Source organism: Mauremys mutica, chromosome 1 (assembly GCF_020497125.1).
Source record: "Mauremys mutica isolate MM-2020 ecotype Southern chromosome 1, ASM2049712v1, whole genome shotgun sequence".
Lineage (NCBI taxonomy): Eukaryota > Metazoa > Chordata > Testudines > Geoemydidae > Mauremys > Mauremys mutica.
The window spans coordinates 245,033,416-245,052,258 of NC_059072.1; the positions used below are offsets into that span (position 1 = coordinate 245,033,416).

The 18,843-nt window shown below is 40.0% G+C and overlaps 1 protein-coding gene across 1 annotated transcript in view; it reads left to right on the top strand.

Moving 5' to 3' along the window:
- The window catches only part of TMEM131 (transmembrane protein 131), a 155,996-nt gene that overhangs the window by 71,724 nt on the left and 65,429 nt on the right, over window positions 1-18,843 (top strand). The window contains exons 4-6 of the mRNA XM_045005282.1: window positions 2,425-2,493; window positions 10,771-10,894; window positions 17,878-17,994. Coding sequence (XP_044861217.1) covers window positions 2,425-2,493; window positions 10,771-10,894; window positions 17,878-17,994 — 310 coding nt within the window. The remainder of the gene's footprint in view (window positions 1-2,424; window positions 2,494-10,770; window positions 10,895-17,877; window positions 17,995-18,843) is intronic.

Genomic DNA, 18,843 nt, shown 5'->3' on the forward strand with positions numbered 1-18,843 from the left:
TGCTGAGGGTTCATATTGCTAAGACTTCATTGGTTTTGCAAACATATTACTGGATTGGTCATGGTCAAGGCTTTAATCTGGTTCTAAAATACAGTTAAAATTCTGTCTGGTATTTTAATTTTGTAATTGATTCCCCAACTGCACTGTGATTGGAATGTGGACGTATGTCCTTAAATTTGATCAATATTTAGCTTTTCTTTGAAGTACAATGGGAGAGATTTAGGTTCACATTATGTGTACAATTTCTTTTCAAATCCCATTGTCACAATTACAGGGCTAGTTGCATTACTGTCCCTTTTCTGGTCTCTCTCATTGCAGTCCCTCAGATGTCAGGGATCTTTACCTATCTCAGGATACAAATCCACAATTTTCCCATTCATAGACCAGGCCCTGTGTTACAGTATCCTGGGGATATGTCTACACTGCAGTTAAACACTCCTGGCTGGCCCATGTCTGCTGACTTGGACTCGCACTATGGGGCTGTCTAATTGTGGTGTAGACATTCAGGCTCAGTCTGGAGCCTGGATTCTGGGACACTGAGCCCAGGCGCCAGCCCAAGCCCATACATCTGCACCGCAGTTAGCCCCATTGTGCAAGCCCAGGGAACCCAAGTCAATTGACCACAGGCCAGCCATGAGTGTTTAATTGCAGTGTAGACATACCCTGTGCATCAACTGTGCTTGCCCAGCAGGAGCGACAGAGTTTGGCATCTGTGGCGCTTCCCTTTGTGAGTCTGTGATCAGGGTTATTGTGACAAAACAGCCTTCTAAAAACCAAAGCATTGTTTAACAGTAGAAACACAGCATTTAGAGAGAATTTTAAAGCAAGTCTTTACACATGCCTATCTTACCTAAAGGCTTACTATCCTCTGATGGTCATTGTCACCTATTCTTTGTAAATGGTAGGTTGCAGGGCTGTTGCTAGCAAGTCAGGCTTCTGTATCAGATAAAGCCTGACTACAGAGCTTCCCCTCAGAGAGATACACCAGAGATGTCTTCCATAAGATCCTTTAAAGTAGGGCTGAGGTTAGCTGAAGTTAAGATACAGTAGAACCTCGGAGTTATGAACACCAGAGTTACTAACTGACCAGTCAACCCCACACCTAATTTGGAACTGGAAATATGCCATCAGGCAGCAGAGACACCCCCACCCCCCAAAAAAGAAAAGAAAATACTGTACAGTACTGTGTTAAACATAAACGGCTTAAAAAGGGGGGGGGTAAAATTTTTTTTGACAAGATAAGGAAACTTTCTGTGCTTGTTTCATTTAAATTAAGATGGTTAAAAGCAGCATTTTTCTTCTGCATAGTAAAGTTTCAAAGCTGTATTAGGTTCAGTTGTAAACTTTTGAAAGAACAGCTATAATGTTTTATTTAGAGTTAAACACTTCAGAGTTACGAATACCTCCATTCCCAAGGTGTTTTAACTCTGAGGTTCTGCTGTTATACACAATGCCACCTAGTGGCTGAAGAGTATAATATGGTCAGCATTCCATTCGTTATCTAGTCAGTGCTAACTTCTTCAGACACCCCAGGAACTGTCAGTCTCTGTGTAGTTCCTCGGAACAACGCCCCTCTTCCCTTGAGAGGATTCTTTCTTTAAAACCTGTCACAGTTCTCTTGATATTCTGGTTCCCAAGCCTTTTCCAGTTTTGTTGAGAAGTGGCTTATTTTGAGCCATTTCCCCCCTTCCTGCTTGTTTTTCTTACAGATCCCTTTTAAACTAAACCAATATAGTTGTACACTAAAGCAATGACCTGGTTAGCATACAGTATTCATAAATTACAGAGCAGCTCCAATTCAATCACACCAATTCATTCAAAGAGAAGTAAAATATTTTGGGTTCAGCAAGTGAAGTTCAATTTCAGTTTGAAATTAATTATTCTTCCTTCTTGTTCCTCTTTGTAATGTGTGGATATGGTTCTGTAAGAGACCAATCATATGTGCATGAAATATTGTCATATGTCCAAATGGACATATGTGTTTGGACATTGATGTGTTTCCCTAATGTTTCGTCTTGGTATTTTGTTTGTATTGGAATGGATATAATTGCGGAGGGAAAAATTAAAATGTTAGCTTAAACTGTACCCATTTAAGATGTATAGTCTTAACATAACATAATCCTGTTTGTCTCTGCATTTGATAGAATGCATTCAACATAATTTTCAGATCTGTTCACTTAAAACCATCCAGTGAGTTTATTCATAAACGTATGTACTAAAGCACTGCACAGTAACAACTTGAGTAAATGCAATGCAAATGTCACTGGTTGGACAAATTTGTTAAATTCTTCTTTCATCTAAAGTAATTATAACAATACTAGCCTCCAGAAATTACGTGATAGGAAAGGAGGAATTGAGATGTGTGGAGAGAAAATGTATTTGTTGTCACTACTTTTGTTACAGAGCCTTATTTTTTTTCCGCAGTGTATCTCTGTATCGGGGGAATTGCAGACCTATCCGGTTTGAACCACCGATGCTGGATTTCCATGAACAGTAAGTTGGGAAGCTTTTAATTTCTGTCCTAGTTAGAAGACACATACAAAAATTAACCTAAACAACACACACATTTGATGGGCAGAACTTTAAATGTATATCCATAATTGCAGCTGGCCTAGCTGTATGTGTCAAAATGGGATCTCAACCATCTTTGACTCCTAGCTAAAACTAGGCTCTTGACTTGTTTTGTATAGTTGATCTAAGATGTGACGGAATAGCTTGTTTTAAGCAGAGTCTGCTTTCATTGCATGCTACAGTGAAGCTAGCTGGATTACTTTTCGTTTGTAGGAAAGAGTAGAGGCACAATGTGGGGGATGTAGAGCAGTATAGGGAAAATAGTGGAAGTTTTGCCTGTCCAAGCCAGAATTTTATGCTGACCCTGAGTTATTTGTTAACCTGTGGAGGGAAAGGAAATCATGTATATAGTTTTGTCAAAGTGGTTGTCCAAGAATACCCTATGCATATGGAAGTATCCTTCTCCCTTTCATAGTAAATACGTTGCTAAACATTAAAGCTATATGAAAGTGCTTTATTTTACAAGTATTAATTAATGGCCTTTGTCAGTGCAATGAACAACAGACTATAGCTAATGTGCGAAATTTATATTAACACATTGTTACAAAAAACTTGTAAGAGAAGCTAACCAACCATCTTAGGTTTGTCTATGTTTCAGTCCTTTGGTTTGGCAACTTTCATGATTTTTAAGTGTCAGTATGTGGTCATGGTCAGAAAACTAACTGTAGTTATTTGCTTATTATGTTTAAGCAAAAATGTACAGTACAAAAGTGCCATGTTAGTCACATCTCTGCTATAACCACAAAACTTGATTGAATATCATATTATATTATATTATAAATAATGCAGTACAAGACCGAAATTCAGTAAGTTTAAAGACTGCTCATGTAGATAACTTTTTTCTATGACACAGTTTTGATTATATGGTCTTAGTAACAGAATAAGAATAAAGTAAATGTATGGGGAAATTCCTGAAGTTTTGATTTGTAGTAAATACACAGCATTCTTTTAAGAGTTAGTTTATTTTTATTTTTATGCAGTTTTTTATCATAATGTTAATGGCTTCTACTCCTTTACTTTGTAGAAAAATCTCACTTTTAAAATCTTCTGTAAGCATATCTGAAGGAAATTAAATGAGTTATGTGAATTTTTTTTAAATTTCGGAAGTACTTGAATATCTATTTTTCATAAAAGTATGAATTTTAATATAAAATATCAGTGTTTTAGCATTAAAACGGATGTCTTAAATGTTTGTTCTAATAAATTTGCTCTTCATTATGCTTCAGTTGGTTTTTATATAAATCTGTCCTTCCAGAACTCTCTCACTTTGAAACAAGTCAATTAATAGAGATCTGAAACCCTGCCAAAACTGTTGAAGTTTATGATCTGCAAAGGGCATGTGCAGCTCTGTAGAATTAGTGCCAAGTGATGTAGGCTTTTTTAACTGAATACAGACATTTCTCAATTAAAAGCTGTAATAGGAGCATATGTGTCAGACTTTGGTTCGTTAAATGTTTTCTTCGCTTCTTAAAAATACAAATATGTTAAATATATTTTACCTGCTGTAGAAAGTTGAAATGCTTTGCTGCAATTATAAATTTAGTCAGAAAACAATGGTTTGCTATTATGATAGATTTGTTAAAAATTTAGTAGGACTGAGTTGAACACAATGTGGAAAATAATAGATTTTGTTAGAGGTAACTAGGTCATGTTTCGTTGTGTCCCCTTCATGCTCTTAGTAGGGCTGGAAAAGTCTTGGGGAGGAGAAAAAGTGATAGTCTTGGGTTGTAAGTAGCTCATGTATGAGCTGGAGGTACAAGGGCGGGAGGAGGAGGGTAGCCCCAGAGTCTCCATCCCATATTGGGGAGATGGAGTGAGAAGGGGCTCTGCACACACCTCTGCAAACTGTGTAAACTGGCTCATTCATCTCATTCAGATGAGAACATGCCTGTGAGAAATACCCCATGGAGATGATTACACCTTGAAATACTATCTCTGAGAAGCTGAACTGCCCCATTCATCTCAATGGGTGTTCTCCTTTCCCTCCTCTCATCTCTGTACCTGTGGCATGTAGCAAAAATTTCCCAGCTTCTTATCTGAGTCTCAGCCCCCTGTGCCTATGGCATGCACTGAATGCCTCTTCCCAGCTTCCAGAACAGGCTCAGTCTATCATGCCTAGTGATGCCTTGCAGGAGTTCAATTAGACAGTCCTAGTAAAGAGAACCATAGCTGGCTTCATAATACTGCCCACCAGACCATCTCAGGTTGGACTCAGGCAAGCAAGTAGATGGCTCTGACCTGTTGTATCGAATGCAAAGCTTGATGTTTTTAAGTGTGAAATTTCATGTATTTTACCAGTTGAGATACACTTGGTGAGCTTGGTTTTAAAAACCTAACTGTACTCAGTATGCTTGTTTCACCAATTTAGAATTTCCCCCCAGATAACTAGCTCTAAAGCACTGCATTGCTACGTCACGGGGTCCATGTAGACCATGTTGGATTGCCACTGATTAGACAGAAAAGAGATACTAAATTAATCTCTCACTTGTAGAGAGTGATCCCTCTAGAAGAGGGATGGAATTTATTGACTGCTGCCATAGCTCTAACAGTATGTGACTAGAGGACTTTCTTTCATTTTCTTTCAATCTGGTCTTTCTCACAAGCACTAAATTTACAGTTCGTCTTGTAAAAGTAGTCTGCCAGTATATTCATTGAGGTTGTTGAATCATGATTAACAGACTGTAAAAGTCTTCAAATGGTACTGAAATCTTCATTGTGGCAAAATGTATCTGTGGAATGGTCTCACCTCACTAGTGTTGAAAAGCATCTGCCACATCTCAACCTATGCCTAAGGCTTGTAGAATATTAACCTAGGAAGAAAAAATAACTTTAGTTTTTGTGGTGTTTTCTGTTTATCACTGCAAGTAGTTCTATCTTGCTTGTAAGTGCTATGCTTTTAATATTTGGCAGGCGGTTTTTACTCTGAAGAGAGTACAGAACAGCTTTTGTCTGCACTTAAACATTAACAAGCAATTCCTTTTAAATTGAATATCTGAGTCCTTTCTGCATGTGATTTAAGAGTAATTTAAGGGAATGAGAAGCAGATCAGACCCTTGTTTCGTCAAGAACTCTAATCTCTAACAGGATATGGGGAAAATAATTATCAGCAAGCAGGAAGATCATCCAAATAATTAGCATTCTTTTGCATTCTTTTTTCTTTAAGCAGCCATTTTCACAGATTTCAAGGTGATTTTATAAGATAGCTGTAATAAAGAACCAAATGTGCATTTGTCATGTTTTTAATACATAAGAGCTTTATAGTATCACTTACATTTTAGACATGCTCAGGGTAATATAAAATATTTTTCTTCTCTCTTTGTAATAGACTTTAATTCATATCTGTTTTGGAGTTGGTTAAAAAACTTAATCTAGAAAACCGTTCTATTGGTAGATCTAAACTGAATATGTTAAGTTGATGCAATCTGTTTTGTATTTGTAAATTATTTGATCTTAGAATGAGAGATGCTGATAGGTCAAATAATGCAATAATTTAAAGCCTTGTATCATAGAATCTTAGAAGATTAGGGTTAGAAGAGACCTCAGGAGGTCATCTAGTCCAACCCCCTGCTCAAAGCAGGACCAGTCCCAACCAAATTGAGCCATTATTACTACCCGTTGAGCCCAACAATCAAGCCAACTTTCTGTCCACCTTATAGTCCATTAATCCAATCCATACTTTTTTAACTTGCTGCCAAGAATACTGTGGGAGACCATATCAAAAGCTTTGCTAAGGTCAAGATGTATCACGTCCACCAGTTTTCCCATATTCACAGAGCCAGTCATCTCATTATAGAAGGCAATCAGGTTGGTCAGGAGTGACTTGCCCTTGGTGAATCCATATTGACTGTTTCTGATCAACTTCCTCTTCTCCAATGCTCCAAAGTGGATTCCTTGAGGACCTGCTCCATAACTTTGGTCCAGTTCATTCTAAGTGACATGATTGGATAATGACCTGCTCTCAGTATTTCAATCTGTGGAGCTTTGAAAACCAGTTGAAAAGAGGCGGCTGCACTGCAAAGATTGGTCCAAAAATATACCTTATAGAAATACTTGTACTTGTTACATTAATTAAAACTTGAAGATTAATAATCCGTCTCTGGTAGTGCAGTGATATCTCTTCCTTAATTTCTGCTGTATTTCCCCTGGTAGGGTGACAAAACTGAGATCAGTTGTCACCCTATCTCCCTCAGTTACCTTAGTCAGAAAAGTAACTCATCCATATTGCTCAGACCAACCATTATGTATGTCTGAGTACAAAGCAGGGAGCACACTTTTTTAGTGCTTTGGTCCTGTCCACTGTCTTGCTTTCCGTGAAGCTGTGGCAAGAGTCCAAAGCTGTGTCCAAAGAGTCCAAAATTATGAAAGAATAACCTTTCCATTTAGGGCAAACTGGGTATTGCACGTGTCACTAAAGACAGAGTAGTCTCCTTTGCTTAGGTCTCTTTTTCATAGGAAGCTTTCCTTTAGCCTGATTTTCAGCAGCTGTCAAAGGTGATTATGGGGAAAAAGTTTGTAGACAGCCTCAGAATTCATAAAGCCTCTGTCTAGAACCAGGGCAGACCTGTTAGAGCAGGGGTAGCCTGAGGGCTGCATTGAGTTTCGTAAATTATATGGAGGGCTGGTTAGGGGAGGGAGTTATGGCCCCGCCCCCACCTCATATCTACACCCCCCACCCCCACCCAGGACTCCTGCCCATCCAACCATTCCTTCTCCCTGTCCCCTGACTGCCCCCAGAAGCCCTGCCCCTAATTGCCACCTGCTGCCCCATCCAACCCCCCTTCCTTCCTGACTGCGCCCCCCCAGAATCCCTGCCCCCATTCAACCCCATGTTCCCCCCCAACTGCCCCGCCCCCATCTACACCCTTGCCTCCTGACCACCACCCCGAACGCCCCTGCCCTCTATCCAGCTCCCCCCCCCACTCCCTGCCTGGAGCACTGGTGACTGGCGGTGCTACAGCCGTGCCGCCCAGCTGGAGCCGGGCCACACCACCAGCGCCACACAGCACAGAGCCCGGGTCAGGCCGGGCTCTGCATCTGCGCTGCCCCAGGAGCTCACAGCCCCGATGCCCAGAGCGCAGCAAGCGAGCTGAGGCTTGCAGGGGAGAGGGAACAGTGGGGGAGGGGCTTGGGGCTAGGCTCGGGGACAAGGCAGGATGGTCCCACGGACCGTAGTTTGCCCACCTCTGTGTTAGAGTGTCTAGACTTCTTTCCCTGAACCTAAATAAAGAAGAATCCAAAAATCACAAAAAATCTTTCTATTCTTCCTCATCCTCCAATTTTCCCACAAAGAAGTAGAGATAGAAGGGGAGAGATGTTAAGGCTGAATGGGAATTCCTGCTGAGATTACATTCTCAATTTTTAATATTCAAATGAAATCTTACGAATTTCAGAAGACAAGTTTGCATTTGTTTGAAGAATCCCAAACTAGATATAGATTGAAAAGAAGCCAGAGGTGTTCTCAGTAAAGGTCTTTTCCAAGCAACCTCTCCTTGCCCCACAATGAACAGATGGAAATCTCTGAGAATTACTTTGAGCCAATAACAAGGACCCTTGTAACCTTTAGCTGCAGGTTCAACATGGCTCAGTGCAAGGGACTTACTCACTTCTTTACTTCTAAAGAAGAGGGTAAATTCCATATTCACTAAAACAATTCTAGCAGTTATGTTTCAGATGCCTTCAGATTCTCTTCCAGATTCATAACTTCAGTTATCAGGTGCTACATATAGCTGCATTTCTAGAAAGCCAAACAGTGCAGAGTGGGAAGATAGTATTTCAGTGGAATAAAAATAACTTATAGTAACTATATCCTTGTTTGATAGACTCATAGACTTTAAGGTCAGAAGGGACCATTATGATCATCTAGTCTGACCTCCTGCACAATGCAGGCCACAGAATCTCACCCACCCACTCCTGTAACAAACCCCTAACCTATGTCTGAGTTATTGAAGTCCTCAAATCATGGTTTAAAGACCTCAAGGTGCAGAGAATCCTCCAGCAAGTGACCTGTGCCCCACGCTGCAGAGGAAGGCAAAAAACCTCCAGGGCCTCTGCCAATCTTCCCTGGAGGAAAATTCCTTCATTACCCCAAATATGGCAATCAGATAAACCCTGAGCATGTGTCAAGTATCAGAGGGGTAGCTGTGTTAGTCTGGATCTGTAAAAGCAGCAAAGAGTCCTGTGGCACCTTATAGACTAACAGACATATTGGAGCTGGAGTCAATACCCACTTCGTCGGATGCCTGCAGCAAAATTATTCTGCTTCACATTTGGAACCTAAAATGAAATGTTATAGAAACAATTGCATAATTACACTAGCATTCGTTAAGTAAACTGGTAACTAGCCAAAACTTAGGTTGCAAGGATCTTCAACCCTTTTGATTTGTATAAAACTATTTACTGGAATTGCTCTATGGTATCTACTGTAATGAAAGTGTACACTATTTTAATAGACAGACTATAGTTTTAGGGAGCAAGTACATACGTGATCTGAGGGTAACTTTCAGAGACTAACTTGGAGTAAACTTGTTGGTTACATACACATTAACCCCAGAATAGTTTATGTGAAAGGTATGTTTTATGAAGTATAAAACAAATTTCTTCAGAGACATTGAAGTCTGAAAAGCAATCATGAAATCAAAGCATGTCTTGTTTTGTCAGTGTATATATGTGCTTTAATAAAAGGAGTGAGTCAAAAACTATGTAGAACAAATTATCTATTTGATTTTACTGTTACTGAAAAGCTTGCAGTTTATTCATTGTTTTTGTCAAGTGAATGGATTTTGTAGTCTCACTGCTCTCTAGAGCTTCTGCACTGACAGCCTGATTTGGTTATCTGAAGTGTATTTTAAGAACCTTTGCTATGTTGTCCTAGAGATGTAAAATTCAAATAAGAATATTAGATTATATTATAATACTGAATCAAAAGTGATGTATATATTTGTATGCTTCTAAAATACAGTACATTTTCTTTATAGTAAATGGATAGGAAACACAGGACCCAGATAGGGCTGCTCGTGAAGATCTAATGAAAATAATTTCAGCATTTGAGGGTTGCGGATTGGTGTTGTGTGTTCCCTTTTTTCTTTAAGTTGCTTTGATGTTACAAAAATTTTTTTAATATTTTTTAATAATTGGAGATATCCCAATCTCCTAGAACTGGAAGGGACCTTGAAAGGTCATCGAGTCCAGCCCCCTGCCTTCACTAGCAGGATCAAGTACTGATTTTTGCTCCAGATCCCTAAGTGGCCCCCTCAAGGATTGAACTCTCAACCCTGGGTTTAGCAGGCCAGTGCTCAAACCACTGAGCTATCCCTCTCCCTCTTATTCCCCCCCCAAACTTATACAAGAAAGGAATGATGGCTTTGTCTCAGTTTCCCATCTATAAAACAGTGATATTACTTTACTTCACAGAGGTGCTTAGGTTCTTAATGTTTAGGGCAGGGGTGGCCAACCCCTGGGGCTTCGGAGACACATGCGGCTCTTCAGAAGTTAATATGTGGCTCCTTGTGTAGGCTCCGGCTCCAGGGCTGGAGCTACAGGCGCCAACTTTCCAATGTGCCGGGGGGTGCTTACTGCTCAACCTCTGGCTCTGCCACAGGCCCTGCCCCCACTCCACCCCTTCCCGCCCCCTCCCCTGAGCCTGCCATGCCCTTGTTCCCCCCCTCCTCCTGCACACCACAAACTAGTTGATCGGAAAGTGCGGGAAGGGAGGGGGAGGTGCTGATCAGCGGGGCTGCCAGTGGGCGGGAGGTGCTGGGATCGGGGTGGGGAGAGCTGAAGTGGGGGGGGGGGCGGGAGGGAACTGCTGACGTATTACTGTGGCTCTTTGGCAATGTACATAGGTAAATTCTGGCTCCTTCTCAGGCTCAGGTTGGCCACCCCTGGTTTAGAGTGTGTCCAGATACTACTACAAGCGCCACAGAAAAGTGTATAATCAAATAAAATAAATAATTAAACTACAGAACAAGAGCAAGCTTGTAAGGAGGTGTTGCTTTTCTTATTTCCAGGTGAGACTTAAGTATTGCTTCATAATGCTTTTAATGAGGACTTGCGTATGTGAATTCTTTTCACTGCTTTTTTTAAATTTGTATTTCTTGTCCAGTCTTCTGTGATATGAAACCTAATAATAATTCTATCTAATAAAACACAGTAAAAACATTCTGAATAGACTTTTATATTCTTTCTCTTGTCTTTTGACAGGCCAGTTGGGATGCCAAAAATGGAAAAAGTTTATCTACATAACCCTAGTTCAGAAGAAACTATTATATTAGTATCAATATCTGCTACAACATCACATTTTCATGCATCATTCTTTCAAAATAGGGTGAGTTACTCTGCTTATTAAAGTTATCGTGTTTTTCTTATGATTGTAAAAACTTGTTTCTCTTTTCAGAGTAGCAGCCGTGTTAGTCTGTATCCGCAAAAAGATCAGGAGTACTTGTGGCACCTTAAAGACTAACAAATTTATTTTAGCATGAGCTTTCGTGAGCTACAGCTCACTTCTTCGGCTGCATAGAGTGGAACACACAGACAGGAGATATTTATACATACAGAGAACATGACAAGGTGGAAGTATGCATAACAACAGGAAAAGTCTAATCAATTGAGATGAGCTATCGTCAGCAGGAGAAAAAAATTTTTTTTGAAGTGATAATTAAGATGGCCCATAGAAGGTGTGAGGAGAACTTAACATAGGGAAATAGATTCAATTAGTGTAATGACCCAACCATTCCCAGTCTCTGATTAGGCCAGAGTTAATTGCATCTAATTTGCATATTAATTCGAGTTCAGCGTTTTCTCTTTGGAGTCTGTTTTTGAAGTTTTTTTGTTGCAAAATTGCCACCTTCAAGTCTGTCACTGAGTGGTTAGAGAGGTTGAAGTGTTCTCCCACTGGTTTTTGAATGTTATGATTCCTGATGTCAGATTTGTGTCCATTTATTCTTTTGCGTAGAGACTGTCCGGTTTGGCCAATGTACATGGCAGAGGGGCATTGCTGGCACATGATGGCATATATCATGTTGGTAGATGTGCAGGTGTACGAGCCCCTGATGGCATGTCTGATGTGATTAGGTCCTATGATGGTGTCACTTGAATGGATATGTGGACAGAGCTGGCATCAGGCTTTGTTGCAAGGATAGGTTCCTGGTTAGTGTTTATGTTGTATGGTGTGCGGTTGCTGGTGAGTATTTGCTTCAGGTTGGGAGGCTGTCTATAAGCGAGGACTGGCCTGTCTGCCAAGATCTGTGAGAGTGAGGGATAATCTTTAAGGATAGGTTGTAGATCTTTGATGATGCGCTGGAGAGGTTTTAGTTGGGGGCTGTAGGTGATGGCTAGTGGCGTTCTGTTATTTTCTTTTTTAGGCCTGTCCTGTAGTAGGTGGCTTCTGGGTACTCTTCTGGCTCTGTCAATCTGTTTTTTTCACTTCAGCAGGTGGGTATTGTAGTTTTAAGAATGCTTGATAGAGATCTTGTAGGTGTTTATCTCTGTCTGAGGGATTGGAGCAAATACGGTTGTATCTTAGAGCTTGGATGTAGACAGTGGATCGTGTGGTGTGTCCGGGATGGAAGCTGGAGGCATGTAAGTAAGTATAGCGGTCAGTGGGTTTCCGGTATAGGGTGGTATTTATGTGACCATTGCTTATTAGCACAGTAGTGTCTAGGAAATGGATCGCTTGTGTGGATTGGTCTAGGCTGAGGTTGATGGTGGGATGGAAATTGTTAAAATCACGGTGGAATTCCTCGAGGGCTTCTTTTCCATGAGACCAGATGATGAAGATGTCAATGTAGCGCAAGTAGAGCAGGGGCGTTAGGGAACGAGAGCTAAGGAAGCGTTGTTCTAAGTCAGCCATAAAGATGTTGGCATACTGAGGGGCCATGCGGGTACCCATAGCAGTGCCACTGACTTGAAGATATATATTGTCCCCAAATGTGAAATAGTTGTGGGTGAAGACAAAGTTCAGCCACCAGGTTAGCCGTGATATTATCGGGGATACTGTTCCTGATGGCTTGTAGTCCATCTTTGTGTGGAATGTTGGTGTAGAGGGCTTCCACATCCATAGTGGCCAGAATGGTGTTTTCTGGAAGATCACCGATGGATTGTAGTTTCCTCAGTGGTGTCTCAAAGATAGCTGGGAGTGCTGGTAGCATAGGGCCTGAGGAGAGAGTCCACATAGCCAGACAATCCTGCTGTTAAGGTGCCAATGCTTGAGATGATGGGGCGTCCAGGATTTCCAGGTTTATGGATCTTGGGTAGCAAATAGAATACACCTGGTTGGGGTTCTAGGCATGTGTCTGTACAGATCTGTTCCTGTGCTTTCTCAGGGAGTTTTTTGAGCAGATGGTGTAGTTTCTTTTGGTAATCATCAGTGGGATCAGAGGATAATGGCTTGTAGAATGTGGAGTTAGAGAGCTGCCTAGCAGCCTGCTCTTGCTTTAAACAAAATTTCTGGTGGATATCTAAAACTTTATGGATTCTTCAGTTCTTTTGATCTTTACCAAGACTGATAAAACTATTTTTAATTTCTAAAGGTATTTTCAGCAATTAAATATCCAGGCCTGACTGCAGTTGTGACTTGCACACTTTCCTTTATGAATCCTGGTTTTTCTTCCCAAAGGTTGCCAAGCTATGTCACAACAACCTTCACTTCAATTGGAGGACCCTAGGAAGCTGCTTTTTCTGTGTTCATCAGTGAATATTATTAAGTTGGCCAGAGGAGAAGCTGAGATGTAGGGTACATGTAGCAATGCACTTTAAAATTTCTAGGCTGTTTCTCAACACTAGTTCTAACAGTGATTTATGCTTAGTTTAGGCTGTGTGCAGATGTTTTTACTACTGTCAGTCTAATCCTGTTTAGAGCAGAGTAACTTTCTAGTATAGATCTCAAAATAAAGAACAGAGTTTAGGGTGGTGGTTTGGTTTTAGTTATAGTACAGTAGACTAACCATTTTTTGCAGTGGTGCAAGTAGAATTCATTTCTTATCAGTACGCTGCACTCATGGAAGGGAAACGGGGTGGGTGCATGTGACTTCTAGACGTGACTCCTCCTTGCCCCAGCCTGGGGCCCCGTCCCCTCCCCGAGATCCATCTCATGTTACCTGTGGGGAGTGAAGGGGGCTCTGTCATCCTTTTGCTTTGCTGGAGACTTCTGAACCGCAGCGGTGAATGGAGCAGAACGTGGGGCCGCTGGACAGCCCCACACTGGCAACTCCTCTGGCGTGGCGGTACTGCCCCTGAGCCCTTCCATGCAGATGCGTCTCCTGAGTCCTGTCTGGGGTCTGTACAGCCTTGCCGGAGGACAGGGCATGGGGCGGGCTGGGATAGGGGAACAGTACAGCCACTCCAGGGGAGCTGCTGGCGTTCTGCTCCTTTATCGCTGTGGTTCCTTGCTCCTTTCGCTGCTACGCTTCCCAGGAGAGCCCTGCGGTTCAGCCCTGGAGTGGCTGTACCACCCCCAGCCCGGTCCTCTGGTGGGGCTGCTGTACAGATCCCAGCCAGGAGACGCAGCTGCATGGAAGGGCTGGGGGTGGTACAGCCGCGCCAGGAGACGCAGCCCCACATTCTGCTCCTCCCGTGTCTTTCTGGTATGGTGTACTGGCTATAAATATCTTACTGGTACGGCATACCGGCCTGTACCGTCCTCCTTGCACCATTGATTGTTGGTATACTACTTTCCTTTATATTCTAAACATTTCTTTTTAGTAAAGTCTTACTAATTTTGCCATGAAAGGAACCTGCATTGAAATCCTTAGGACTCGTTAAACTAAGACAAGTATTTTTGCAGGGAGCAACTGAAACTCGTCTGCCTTTAACCTGATCCTTAAGCTCACTAGATCATTCCTGCTTCCTTTAATGTCAGTCAGTTTACTCTTTTGGTACCTATCAGCAGTTTTTTTTTTTTTGTGGTAATAGTTTCTGCATCCAATTCCAGGATTGTGTGGGGTTTTTAAAGTTTTTAAATGCGTTTATCATAAGGGAGAAAATTGGAAACAGTAAATAAGCAGACACAACTAGATTAAGATTGTTATGAAAAATGTAGCCAGCTGTGCTCTAAGGTTAGTTACAGAGAATACTAGCTAAGTCTTACCTTTTAGGAAGTCCTGTGTCAGCTAGTTGCTGTCTGAGGCTCCCCCTCCCCACCCCTCCCCTACCCCCCACGGTTTGTCTAAATTAGGACTGTAACCTTTTACTGACAATGGTTGTCAACTAGTTCCTTCTAGATCTATGTCAACTGATGTCAGTACAGTTTGGCTGGTAATGTAGACAGGGTCAAATGGTTTTAAACTCTGACAGAACCTATATCATACTAGGCCTCTAGGATACTTCTGTGGAGATGCTGAAAACAATTTCTCCCTGTTTACACTAGCAGCCAAACTGCTTTAAATATCACTTGAGGAGCAGCTGGGGGAGATTCACTGTTAAATTGTCAATAATGTGAATCACTTTCAGAGAATAATCGGACCCTCTGAATCTCAAACTGTGTCTAGTTCCATTCCTTCTCTTGTAATCCAGTGAAGCTCTGAGTCCATGTGGTGTTTTTATAAGTCATACGTTACTGTATCCTTTAATCAGATATCAGTCCACAAGTATAGTTGTATTTTAAAGTTCTAACCTATTTGCTTAGATGTTCAGTACAGTTCTCAGAAGCATCTTTCAATTTACTTAATTCTGAAAGGGTACAGATCCATACTTTCACCCATTTCAAAAGAAGTCTTTGAACCTGTCCAAGAGGTGAGTCCTTTAAGATGGATACAGAAATGCTGTGCATTTGAAGAAAAAAAAATCTCTCTTCAAAAAACAAGTAGCCCAAAAGTTTCTGATATACCTTAAGGATCTTTCAAAAGGTCTTCAGTTCCCTTTGTGCTCTTTGAGCTTGCATTTTTCTTGAAGCAGCTGCTATTAGCATGGTTAATGAACACTTCACATTGGGAATTTGTTTCCTAGCTGAACACAGTTTAGAAAATTAAAATTAATAGAAAATACATATAGAGCCAACATATTGCTATAACAGATACAAGCCAAATTGAACAGTGAGGTGTGAACTGTCACACTGAGATAAGAAATACCTTAATATGTTTACTTCGTTCTTTGTAATGTTAAATCAAAAAATCTGATTAATTTTAGTTAAACCATTCTGCCTCTTGTAAACCTGATGTACAGTACTCTTGATAGAGTGGATGTGTCGAAGCTCTGCTGATTGTACATGTGTTGCCTTGAGTATGACAAATTTACAGGGGGTTGTACTTGTTACTAACCCATCAGAGAAGTTTTTTCCAAGGCCCATGAAGCAAATGAGACAGGAATTGGGCTCTCAGCCAAGAAATCTGAAGAGGGCTAGCACCTGTGTGCGCTTCGTTTTTTTGTCTAGTTGTGTTCAGAAAACTAACAGCTTTTGGGTCCTTAACCATGAGATGTCCTTTCTCAGTGTTGAGAATTATGATATTTTAATAGTCAATAAATCAAGGTTTAGAAAAAATTAATTTTTAAAAATGTACTATATCAAATATGAATATGAGTGAGATTTGAGGATGTGGTAGGAAAACAGTTCATTATCCTGAATTTACGAATAAGTAATTCCAGTCTTAATCTGGCCAAATAAATTTCTCATTTGTCTTGCTTCATTTCTCAGTGAAATGGCAATTCATTTTTATTATTTAAAGGACACTCAAGATTGGTTTACCATTTCCCCCCCTCCTCCTTAAATTTTGTAGAAATTCCTTCTGTTTAAAAACGTATAAAAATATCACAATACAGAATTAACATAGTTTGGACAGACAAAGATGGAAAAAAAAACTTAGCAAATGTAATGTTTAATGTGAGTTTTTCAAAACAAATGTTTTATTGCTGTTTCTTAAGTGATGGATGAGATGAAGAGGAAAGAAGGAAAAGGTGGGACTAGATTTTACTTTTTCTCCATTTAAAGATAATGAACATTGACACTTTTAAAAATTTTAATAAGTCAGTGAAGTGATGCGTGGAGAGTTGATGCACTGATGTTTCACCACCAAAGTGGCAAAACTGGATAATAAGAAAGTGCCCTTTGATAATCAGTGCCCAAACCCTGTACTGTAATCTTTAATGTTACGGAATGTTTTGGTTCTAAGTGTTGAATACTCATCAGGATTTAAGGTCCTGATTTAAGGTTGAAGTTTGCAGTGTCATACAACTGTGTGGACACTGAGATTCAACTTCCTTTGCCTATATAAAGGTAGAATGAATAGGTGATGCATAGTATTTTCTCCTTATGAAATTGACTTTGTTTTCAAACTAAAATCTTTGAGAAATTTGAGTGACATTTTAGATTATGCTGTTAGAAACCCATAGGAATATATTAATTATTTCTAACTAAGTATACAATAGCTTAAATACTGCTTTGTTCCTCGTTAATTTTTTTGCTAATGTTTAAATGTGCAGTTTCAGCTAAACATTCTTTGAACTATATACCTTTCATTGTGGCGATCTTAAACTGATTTGAAAAAAAACATTACAGTGAAGAGAAAATATGACTGATATTAGAAATGCATTAACTCATTTAGTCAAAGCCCCACTTCCTGTGCCATTCTGTGCTTGCTGACTTTCCTTCAGATTCCTCTCTTTGTGCCAGAACTATAGTCCAGGATCTGAGCTGCATTTAAAAATAAAATTGAGTTTCTAGCCTGTATAGTTACAAAGAAAACTTCCTGAGGTATAAGACTGTCTGAAACAGTAATTCTAACGCAGGAGTAAATGGCCTCATTCATATCCATGAGTGTTAATGCTGAAACTTAATGTCATTAAAAATGTCAACTTTTTAACTGCTAATAACTTTAACAGAAATATTCATTTTTTTTTATTTTGGGTAGCATCTTAAGGTGCTATACAAACACACGTGTTATGGTGTTATGGTTCCTGCCCCCAAAAGCATAATCTAACAACCTTTTGTGCATCCAAAAGTTCTGCCATAATCGCTAATTTCTTCACACCAACATTCATTATGCAGCTATAAGTTATCAGTACAAAGTTTCTGAAGGATATTGAACATAAAAACGTAAGGTGTAGTGTAAATGTTAATCATAATTTCAAACTAAACATGTAATGTATTGATTATATTATTCATATTCACCTTTAACTGAGTTTAAAACCTCCTTTCCTTTATGTGAAGCTGACAGAGAATTTCTAGTCTGCTGCAAAATCCTTTCCATAGAACTTAGGTCAAGTTTGCCATGAAGTACACTGGAGAGGATTCTTGACTACAACATGCAATATTGTTTATTTGAAAGGTGTAAAGTCCTCCCTAAATATTCTTATTTTCTCATTGCTTTTATTTTTCAGAAAATTCTTCCAGGAGGGAACACATCTTTTGATGTAGTTTTCCTTGCAAGAGTAGTTGGGAATGTAGAGAACACTTTATTTATTAACACTTCCAATCATGGGGTATTTACTTACCAGGTAAGAGAAGAAATGGGAGAATAATCTTTTTAACATTCTTAAAATAGATAACCATATAGGTCTGTAAATATATTTTGTGAATATGTTTAGTGGCAGGTATAAAAAGTGTTGTTTAGCCAGCTAGAGAAGTGCCAAGAAATGGAGAAAAGTGCCACAGAATTTGTTGCCTGACTGAGAGCATTAATACCTATAAACACCATTATTCTGACAAATTGCTATATGTAAATCCCCCTATCAAAACCTAATACTGAGCATCCTGTCTGAAAAGTTCCCTGAAGACAAAAATATGCAGTAGCTTGCCCATTGTTACCACAAGTTTGTATCTATTCCTGAGTGGAGCAACATTTTTGATAGAATGCTTTCCTTTGGTGTTGTGCATAAAGGTTATCAATTAAGGGCAAGAGTCTGACCCCCCTAACTCATATTGTGGATGCTGTTCAGTGAGAATAAGGGTATCCGAATCAGATATTAAATAACTTCCCATATAAGGGTAGGTATTCTTTGTATATCTTGTATGTACTAGGGAGCGCCAAAGGTTCCTCCATATATAATGTGGATGTCTTAGTGTTAAGTTAGGAGGATGGAATTATTCAAAAGGCTGGCAATGTGATAGAGATGTCAACTTCTAGGTCACTTGTAAGTTGATTCAAATAATTAGTAAATTAAGTACTTGCCAGTAGTAAATCTACCAGTGCTGTTAGGCATATGAGAAATGAGTGGGAAGGAGAAATGGTGGTGGGCAAGTAGATTCTGTGACCGGGTTACTAAACCAGTTTTTGAAAATCTGTACTGAATTCCCTAACAATATATTTTTTTAAAAGTAACTGCAGAAGTTATATGCCAGTAATT